The sequence below is a fragment of the Gadus morhua genome, chromosome 5, assembly GCF_902167405.1.
Source record: "Gadus morhua chromosome 5, gadMor3.0, whole genome shotgun sequence".
NCBI lineage: Eukaryota > Metazoa > Chordata > Actinopteri > Gadiformes > Gadidae > Gadus > Gadus morhua.
This window is the reverse complement of record NC_044052.1, coordinates 19,020,164-19,031,069: the sequence shown is the minus strand read 5'-3', so window position 1 is coordinate 19,031,069 and position 10,906 is coordinate 19,020,164. Positions and strand designations below refer to the sequence as shown.

General features: G+C 48.4%; 1 protein-coding gene across 1 annotated transcript; it reads left to right on the top strand.

Moving 5' to 3' along the window:
- Positions 1-979: 979 nt before the first annotated feature.
- On the top strand, positions 980-9,244 carry txlnbb (taxilin beta b). Its single transcript, XM_030356395.1, has 10 exons — positions 980-1,272; positions 2,420-2,681; positions 3,296-3,387; positions 3,863-4,033; positions 5,418-5,612; positions 6,105-6,224; positions 6,727-6,801; positions 7,087-7,179; positions 7,848-7,943; positions 8,478-9,244. The coding sequence occupies exons 2-10, from the start codon at positions 2,435-2,437 to the stop codon at positions 9,159-9,161; spliced, it is 1,773 nt and encodes a 590-aa protein (XP_030212255.1). The 5' UTR covers positions 980-1,272; positions 2,420-2,434; the 3' UTR covers positions 9,162-9,244.
- The last annotated feature ends 1,662 nt before the right edge of the window (positions 9,245-10,906 follow it).

Genomic DNA, 10,906 nt, shown 5'->3' with positions numbered 1-10,906 from the left:
GTGTTGGCTACGAGGGAGTTAATCTGACAGGAAGTGAGTGCCTGTGATAATGGATGCTGAATCCTACTGGGTTGTTGGATGCTGTTGTCGGGCCAGGGAGAAGGCCTGTTCTAATTCTGGCCAATCAGAAAGACGGTTAACTTCTCCCTTACTCGGTCTCTCCCGCTCTCTTTCTCTCCTCTCTCTGTCCCTCTCGCTCTCTTTCCCTCATTCGCTCTCCTCTCTCTCTCTCTCTCTCTCTCTCTCTCTCTCTCTCTCTCTCTCTCTCCCTCATTCGCTCTCCTCTCCTCTCTCTCCCTCATTCGCTCTCTCTCATTCGCTCTCTCTCTCTCTCTCTCTCTCTCTCTCTCTCTCTCTCTCTCTCTCTCTCTCTCTCTCTCTCTCTCTCTCTCTCTCTCTCTCTCTCTCTCTCTCTCTCTCTCTCTCTCTCTCTCTCTCTCTCTCTCTCTCTCTCTCTCACACACACACACACGCCTATTTCTCTTTCTTCTCTCATTCTCTCTTCTTTCTCTCTCTCCCTCTCTCTTATCTCTAGTTTTCTCAGCTCCAAGGCCTGTCGTTTCCTCAGCTGTGCGGCTGTCACCTCGGCTGAAAATAAAATTAGCCTCTGAGAAAAGGCTTTGCAGCAGCAGACACTAGAGCATAAAATGGAGGCTCAAGATGTTCACAGAAAACACTTGTGAACACATTTTTCATGCCCGATTTCTTCTTCACATGTTCACAGGCAAACACATACACACACGCAGGCTAACACACATGCACGCACGCACACACACATGCACGCACACACACAGTCAAACACACACACGTAAGCAAACACTCACTCAAAGACACGGACAAGACAACCATTCACACACACACAGACACACACACACACACACACACACACACACACACGCACACGCACACGCACACGCACACACACACACACACACACACACACACACACACACACTACACTACACTCTGTTGCCTATCTAAATTTCCACACTGCTAATGTCGTTTCATTCATGGCCGTGGTGACCAGCGTAATCTGGCTATCAGGTGCCCGGTTGGTTCCCTGCGGGGCGGCAGTCCGGACAGCAGGAACGTGACCCGGTGTGATGTGCGGACTCTGTCTTTACACCAGCACCCTTCCCCCGTCCCAGCTCCCAGACCCCCCTCGCTGGGTTATTTTGAGGAGGACTTCTTCACAGCTGTCGGTGCATGCGTTGGCAGCAGAGGTCCTAACCCTCCACGCTTCACGTCTTCTCCCTCAGCACCGCGGCCCCGGTAAGAGCTGATTCACTTGTTTACCCCGCACCACGCTGACTATCCAGATAAAATGGAAAAAAACGTAACCTTAGCCTAATAATCAATAGTGTGTGTCGGTTGCCTGTCGAGTTTGCACCTGGTTCTCCGAACTTCTCCTCGAACTGTTGCGCTGCTTACTATTGTTTCGGGCTTCTTGATTGGTTGATTGGGTGACTTTGTCTTTAAACACTTCCCCGGAGAAGTTCGGGGGTTCGGAGCGTATCTATGCATTCATTGGCTTAAGTTATGTGTAAGATCATCTCCGTTACTTTTTTGGGAAATCACAAGTTGTTTAGAAACGGGAGACATGCGTAATTTGAAATCACCCCGTGGTGTTTCTTGAAATGCACGCCCAATCCTGCTTCCCAGAACAAGAGTGAGAAAATAACCCTGCTTTCTCCACGCCGTTAAAAGAAGCCTATAGCTGATTTATAAACCTCAAAGGCGGATCATTTTTGTCCTTTGTTTTTGTTAAAAAACAATCAGAGTTTGGTTGCCAACATTGAATTGTACCATTATAAATAGACCACTTCAAAGGTGGACATGTAACGTGCAAACGAAGTTGACATCAATAAGAATGAATTGTGAAATAAATAAATAAATAAATAACTTGCCCATATTAAGAAGTTCCTAAAATAGACCGCCCGCCCAGGAACAGGTGTCATGCGCTCTGCGCGTGGAGGCGCATGAAGGCTGCGCACAGGCGGGCTAATTTTACGCACGTAAACAGGCCACGAGCCTCCGGGCTAGCACAGCGGGCCATCGGACGGTGGCTCGGTTATAGTGAATAACCGACCGCTAAATGCTAATGTATATCAAGTATTTTAAGTGGTCCACCTTTCCCTATGTTCTGAATGGAATAAACTGACCTTCTGTTCATGTTGAAATGTTGAATAATGTCTCGTTCCGCGCCATCAAATCGTTATAAAAGCCAATTGGATGGCTGCTTTGGTTCAATTGAATCAACAGGGTAGAAACGTTTTTATCATATATATATATATATATATATATATATATATATATATATATATATATATATATATATATATATATATACGTCTGTTTTTAACACCAAACAATAATAACGTGCTGAAATGTGGCCTACTGTTTGGTATTTTCCCCTCAGTACTCGCTGAGAATAATGGAGAGTTGCCCAAAAAGCGGTGGAGTTGCCGTTGTGGCCCCAGAGGCGGTGGCCCTCCCCACGGGTCAAGAGCACGTCGAAGACCCGACGGACGACCTGGAGCAGCGGCTGGAGGACATCATTAACACCTACCAGACGGAAGAGGGCGCTGTGGACCCCGAGGACCCCGAGGAGTTGACGGGCACCAAACACACCGACTCCCGCCGGGACCAGAAACTGGAGAAGAAGATGCTTAAAAACCTGGGTGGGTACAGCACCTCCATGGCACAGCACGCTAAGATGATTTATTTCGGGTACAGGTAATTTTTTTTTTTCCTCAGGTGGGCTGCGTTACTTCTGTTGTGCTCAAGGTGTAGTTTGTACAGCTATACACTTTTTTTTGTATGATCATTTTCGTATTCTACCAAATCTACCAAAAATGAAGATAACCAAATCAATTTAAATAAAGAAAAGACACTCGCATACACACACACACCTAAAACCAGCTATGGAATATGAGGGGCTCCGTCAAGGTGACGTTGAGAATAGCTTATATCCATTGTCTGGTCCTCTTCTGCCTCCAGAACTTTGGTCTGCCACACTGACGACTCAACATGGATAAATATTTGAAGCTACATTTAGGAGAATCTGTTCCAAACAATTTATTTCACGCAGCATAGCTTGTAAACGTTGTATTTTAGGATGACAGATGTGTTCCAGTGTGTTTAAGATGAAGCATAACATTCAGTGTGTGTGTGTGTGTGTGTGTGTGTGTTTGTGCATGTGTGTGTGTGTGTATTTGTGTGTGTGTGTGTGTGTGTGTGTGTGTGTGTGTGTGTATCTGTGCGTGTATGTGTGCGTTTGCGTCTGTGTGTATAGGTAAGGAAGCCATGCTACTGATGCAGAGTCTAAACAAGCTGGGAACTCCAGAACTCAAACTGGAAGCCATCATCAAGAAGCACGCTGAGCTGGTAAGTCTCCCAGCGCGACCACCACCGCAGAAACAACCCATCCATCTGTGTGTCTACATGCGTCTTGTATGTGTGTGTGTGTCTATATGTGTGTGTGTGTGTGTGTGTGTGTGTGTGTGTCTCTATGCGTATTTGTGTCTATAAGCGTGTGTGTGTGTGTGTCTTTATGCCTGTGATTGTGTGCGTCTAACAATATGGGTGTATGTGTGTGTGTGTGTGTCTTTATGCCTGTGTGTGTGTGTGTGTGTGTGTGTGTGTGTGTGTGTGTCTATATGCGAGTGCGTGTGTTTGTGTGTGTCTATGCGTGTGCCTGTGTGTGTGTGTGTGTCTATAGATGCGTGTGTGTGTGCGCCCCCTCGACACCTACATTGGCCTCACACACTGTGTGTGTCCCTGTGTGTGTGTGTGTCCCTCCTCCTCCCCTTGGTGACGTCCTCCTCCATCGTCTCTCCCCCTTGCGTCTCCACGGCGACAGCTGGAGGAGCACCGCGGCGACCAGAAGCAGCTGAAGGTCGTGCAGAAGAAGCTGCTGCAGGTGCTGAAGGAGAAGGACCAGCTGCAGAGCGAACACAGCAGGGCCGTGCTGGCCCGCAGCAAGCTGGAGGGGCTCTGCAGGGAGCTGCAACGGCACAACAAGACCCTGAAGGTCAGCGCCCCACGGGCCCGACCTCCCACCTGACCTCCTAACAGACCAACCTCCTACCTGACCTCCTAACTGACCAACCTCCCACCTGACCTCCTGACTGACCAACCTCCTACCTGACCTCCTAACTGACCAACCTCCTACCTGACCTCCTAACTGACCAACCTCCCACCTGACCTCCTGACTGACCAACCTCCCACCTGACCTCCTGACTGACCAACCTCCTACCTGACCTCCTAACTGACCAACCTCCTACCTGACCTCCTGACAGACCAACCTCCCACCTGACCTCCTGACTGACCAACCTCCTACCTGACCTCCTAACTGACCAACCTCCTACCTGACCTCCTAACTGACCAACCTCCTACCTGACCTCCTAACGGACCTACATCCTACCTGACCTCCTAACTGACCAACCTCCTACCTGACCTCCTAACTGACCAACCTCCCACCTGACCTCCTGACAGACCAACCTCCTACCTGACCTCCTAACTGACCAACCTCCTACCTGACCTCCTAACTGACCAACCTCCCACCTGACCTCCTAACGGACCAACCTCCCACCTGACCTCCTGACAGACCAACCTCCCACCTGACCTCCTAACTGACCAACCTCCTACCTGACCTCCTAACGGACCTACCTCCTACCTGACCTCCTAACTGACCAACCTCCCACCTGACCTCCTAACTGACCTACCTCCCACCTGACCTCCTGACTGGCCTACCTCCTACCTGACCTCCTAACGGACCAACCTCCCACCTGACCTCCTGACAGACCAACCTCCCACCTGACCTCCTAACTGACCAACCTCCCACCTGACCTCCTAACGGACCAACCTCCCACCTGACCTCCTGACAGACCAACCTCCCACCTGACCTCCTAACTGACCAACCTCCCACCTGACCTCCTAACGGACCAACCTCCTACCTGACCACCAGACGGTTCGCCCCTAGAGGCCCCTAGAGTTCTCTAGGACCCCAGCCTCCTAACTGACCTCCAAACTAACTAGTCATGCTAAAAGTATCAGGCCAACGTTCTCTCCGGCTATCAGGCTAACATTCTCTTCAGGTTAACGGTATCAGGCTAACGTTCCCTCCGGCCTTAATGCTAACGCTATCAGGCTAACGTTCTCTTAATGCTAACGCTATCCGGCTGACGTTCCCTCCGGCCTTAATGCTAACGCTATCAGGCAAACGTTCTCTTAATGCTAACGCTATCCGGCTGACATTCTCTCCGGCCTTAATGCTAACACTATCAGGCTAACTTTCTCTAAATGCTAACGCTATCAGGCTAACGTTCTCTCCGGCTGTGATGCTAACGCTATCAGCCTAACGTCCCCTCCGGCCTTAAAGCTAATGCTATCAGGCTAACATTCTGTGTCCACAGGAGGAGACGTTGCAGCGGTGTCGTGAGGACGACCTGAAGAGGAAGGAGATCACCACCCACTTCCAGGGCACGCTGGGGGACATCCAGGTCCAGATCGAGGAGCACAGCTCCAGGAACACCCAGCTGTGCCAGGAGAACAGCGCCCTGGCTGAGAAGCTCAAGGGACTCATCTCGCAGTACGACCAGCGGGAGACGGTGGGGGGAGACGCACGATAACATGCACAAACAAACACAAACACACATAGGTGCACACAGACACAAACATCAGGTATACACACACACACACACATAGGCATACAAACGCACTTAAAAACAGGCACACATACACACATAGGCATACAAACACACTCACAAACAGACACACACAAACACATACATGAGCATACACTCACACACACAGACACACACAAACAGGTATACACACACACACACACACATAGGCATACAAACACACTCACAAACAGACACACACAAACACATACATGAGCATACACTCACACACACAGACACACACAAACAGGTATACACACACACACACACATAGGCATACAAACGCACTTAAAAACAGGCACACATACACACACACGCACATGCACACACAATCACACAGGCACACACACACAAGAAATGTATCGTATGCGATCAAAAACCGCTGAAAGCAATAAGTGGTCCTGTGATGTCCCCCAGAACCTGGAGAAGGTCTTCAAGCACCGAGACCTGAAGGAGAAGCTCCTGGAGACCAAGCTGGCCCAGGCCTCCATGATCCTGAAGGAGGCGGAGGAACGCCACCGGCTGGAGAAGGAGCGCGTACGTAGGCTCCACGCACACACGGGCCACGGTCCAGCCCCAGACGACCTGGGGACAGACTCCCCTGTTCAGAGTTCTGGAGACTCTGCATAGGCTCCCCCCGTGCCCCCCACCCCCTCTTACGCACCTACTGTGCGTTGTAAGTCCTGGCACTTAATGTACGCACAGTTATTGTGTGTCGTACATCCTGGCACTCGATGTACACACTTTTTGTATGTTGTACGACCCGGCACAAAAATAGTACTTAGCATTGTGTAGCAGCTTATCAATAGCTCTCTTTGTTGGAAACGGGGAATAGGTTAACCTAGCGATTGTTAGGGGTTCTGTGGTTCTGTGGTTCTTCGGTTCTATGGTTCTCTGGTTCTGTGGTTCTTCGGTTCTGTGGTTCTGTGGTTCTGTGGTTCTCTGGTTCTGTGGTTCTCTGGTTCTGTGGTTCTGTGGTTCTGTGGTTCTCTGGTTCTCTGGTTCTCTGTGTTGATGCTCCACATCCTCCGCTCCACAGCTGGTGAAGCAGTCGGCAGAGTTCAAACTGCAGTCCAAGAAGATGAAGGAGCAGGAAGTGGATTTGAAAATACAGGTAAGGGTAAAGAGAGCCCCTTAAACACAGGTGGGGGATAAAAGGGAGGCCATTAAATACAGGTACGGGTAAAAGAGAGGCCATTAAATATCGATGTTCTATTTTCACCTTCTGTCCTACCCCCTCTTCCAACCTCCTCTCTCTCTCCCTCCCCTTCCTCCTCCTTCCCCATCTGTCCTCCTCTTCCTCCCTTTCCCCTTCCTCCTCCCTCCTCTTCCTCCCCCCACTTCCTCCCTCCTCTTCCTCCCCCCTCTTCCTCCCTCCTCTTCCTCCCGGGTTCTGCAGCTCGCCACCTACTCTGAGAAGTTTGACGAGTTCCAGGGAACCGTGTCCAAGAGCCACGGTATCTACGCTAGCTTCAAGCAGGACATGGACAAGGTGGGACACTCTCAAACTAACGAACGGATTTAACTAGAAGGTCTAGAACTCGCTAAGAGTTTGGTCGATATGTTGAGACAGAACAGTCTAGTGGCTGTAAGTGTTGACTCTAAGCTGAAATGTTCTGGGTTTGAACTTCTCTGTAGGCATCTGTGAGATGACTAAGGCCCAATCCCATTTCTACCCCTTACCCCTTCCCCTTACCCCTTCAAAACAAGGGGGAGGGGTAAGGGGAAGGGGTAAGGGGTAGAAATGGGATTGGGCCTTAGAATCCTTATTAATGAAATGTACCTCATAGATCTCTTTAAGTCATTTTGATCAAAGCATCATAAAGGAGTAGTAGTAGTAGTAGTGTAGTAAAATAGTAAAAAAAAAATAATAATAAAAAAAATAATAATAATAATAATAATTAAAAAAAAAAAAAAAAAAAAAAAAAAAAAAATAGCAGCCTGGTATGGTATTCACATTAATATTTTTTTCACTTGTAGAATTAACAGGAAGTACTCTCTATATGCAGGCTAGCAAGATTAACATCGACCAGGGCCTGTAAAGTTGACTCTACTCAACTCGCACTAAAAACTGTAACTTGAAACAAATTAAAACAATGGATATTTTCTAAACAGCTTGGACTGTAGGAGGCCTTACCATCTTGTTTCTCCTGGTTCCAGATGTCCAAGAAGATGAAGAAGCTTGAAAAGGAGTGCTTGACCTGGAAGTCTCGCTTCGACGGCTGCAACAAGGCCTTGCTGGAGATGGTGTCCGATGTGAGCCCTCCCTTACCTTACTTTATCTCGTTGTTTGTTTGTGTTACGTTAAGTTGTCGTTGGCTGTGTTACCTAATGTTGCTGTTCGTAACGTTAATGTTGTTGTTCATACCGTTACCTAATGTTGCTGTTCGTAGCGTGAACTATTGTTATTTGTAACGTAGGATAATGTTGTTGTTTGTACCGCTACATTATGTTGCTGTTTGTTAAGTAACGTAATGATGTTGTTCATAAAATAACCTTATGTTTTTGTTCATAACAGAACATAATGTTGTTGTTCATAACGTTGCGTACTGTCGTTGTTCACATTTTATTTATTCATGTCAAGTAAAAGGATTTTTATATCTTAATAAACACAGTTACTTTACCCAACATTCTTCTGCACCTTCAGACAAATTCTACTATAAAAGTTTATTCTCGTGGAAATATCCCAGCAATTTGATCATGCTTCATCTAATTTCACAGATGAAATTGCAGAAAGAACATCCGCTGAAACTGACCCTTTCCCTGTTCCCTCCGTGTTTCCTGCGGTAGAAAACGCTGAAGGAGAAGGAGTTTGAGCTGTTCACCACCAAGAACCAGAAGCTGGAGAACCTCTGCCGGGCCCTGCAGGAGGAGAGGAAGACGTTGGCCCAGAAGGTGCAGGCGGCTGGGGGCTCAGCACCCGAGGGTGCCGCTCACCCAAAGCCCAAGGAGGAGCAGGAGGGGAAGGAGGAGAAGGAGGAGGAACCAAAGAAACCCGTGGTGGCTGCTGCTCAGAAACCAGAAGGAGATGCCTTGGTCGCTCCTACTCCTGCTCCTCCTACCACCGCGACTGCACCTCCCCCTGCTCCTACTCCTCTTACCACCGCGACTGCACCTCCCCCTGCTCCTCCTCCTGCTCCCGCAGTCGAGACCCCTCTGGTGAAGGAGCTGAACAGCCTGAAGGCGGAGCAGGCCCGTCTGCAGGAGATCACCAGCTCCTTCACCATCTCCCACGTCGTCCCCGGAGAGCTGCTCTTCCAGGACGTGGACGAGAGCCAATCACAAGGACTCTCTGAGGTCACACGGGATTTAGCGGAGGAGGACCAATCGGAAGAGTGCGCTCAGGCCCATGAAGTGAACGGCTGTGGGCAGGAGGTGGACGGCTGTGGGCAGGAAGTGAACCGCGGCAAACAGGAAGCTGGGGGAGACGGAACCCAGGAGAAGAGAGACCTGGAGATGGAATCTGTGGATTAGAGCGGAAACTAGGAACCCCAAAACATCATCGTTACATATCAAGATCTGATTTCATTTTCAATAAATAAATTCATAAAAAGCTGGCCTTTCTGTCTCTCAACCTTCTGTCCAAATCACCAAAGAAACCTCCAAAGACAAACAAGGCTTGACAAAGGCTGCGCAATCCCAAGTAGGATCGACACACAAATCCATAATCTTCCAATGAAACATGCTTTTCACATATTTGGTATGTAGAATACCAAACATCCGGAGTCATCACTTCAGCACGTCGCTGTTCTTTACTCCCCATAGGTCAACGCTCTCATCTTCTCATCAATTCAGTGGGATGCAGGAGATGTAATTGACTCCTTAAAGGACTACACCGAGACCCGCAGTGTCGCCGACTGACCCAATCAATCAACACCCACCGCCGGGTTTATTTCCTATTAAGATTCACCTTCAACTATAAATAACCACCAGGCAGGAGGAACGTCTCCCATAATGCACTAGGTGTCAGGGTTTAAAACAAAATCGAAACAATACCGAGTCAGCAAGAACGTCAACATCACACAAATTTCCATATGATAAAGTATCACAGGAAAACGGATGGAGTAGTCGATAAAGTGGGATCTTGTGGGCGTACATTTTTAAACCTTTTGCATCTTAAAATAACCTGGGGAAGTGTGAAACATCTAGACTGTTTCCATGGAGATAAGCAGTCTGGGTGGCCTTCAGCTGAAAACAAGTTGCATGTCTCTCTTTCTCTCTCTCTCTCTCTCTCTCTCTCTCTCTCTCTCTCTCTCTCTCTCTCTCTCTCTCTCTCTCTCTCTCTCTCTCTCTCTCTCTCTCGTCACTATCATGCCTGGATCTTTACAAAATGGTTGAGGTGACAGATTGTTAGACGGTTTTGTGTATAAAAAGGTCCTCACCAAGTTTGCTAAAGTGAATGTTCTCGATTGGAACGACAAAGACGTGGTAACGATCAGAAAAAACATCATAGACTTGTTTACTAGTAGCCGATACCCGATACTGCCTAAAAGCCTAAAAGGCAGCATACAAGTCTAACACTAGTCTGGTATTGATATCGTAACAACTCTAGAACTGGACCTCAGGACATCCGCACCCTGTCCGAGTTGGGGCCCGCCCATGACCCACAGGAAGTTGAAGGAGGAAGCAGCCGCTTGAACTACGATCGTAGGAAACAGGTGGAATCTATCTTCAGCTGTTACTGGAATCATGTACACAGAACCAAATCAAACATACCTCTCAATAATTCGTTTTGCTTGGTTTTATAGGACTCTCTCTGCGGCTCTATGTGGCTCAACAGGTAGATCGGGTTGACTGGTCTCCAGAAGGTTGCGATCCCCGGCTCCTCCTAGCAGAGTGCCGAGGTGTCCCTGAGCAAGGCACCTCACCCTAACCGCTCCCGACGAGCTGGCTGTCGCCTTGCGTGGCTGACACCACCGTCGGTGGGTGAATGTGCATGAATGGGTGAATATTTGGCAATGTTGTAAAGCGCTTTGAGTAGCCACTGGTTAGAAAACGCTTCATAAATGCAATCCATTTACCCTTTTTCTTTCATGCTGGAAGCAGTTAACGCTCAAACAATACACTTTCACAATTAGGCGGTCAACAGCCAATGAGGATGATCTCTATGATATTGTATCTGTTTATGTATCGGCCTATAGCCATTTATTATCACGCGTGGTTCTTTTTATTTTGGCTAATTATCACAAATTAAAATAGTCCCTGTTCCCAGATTCCCC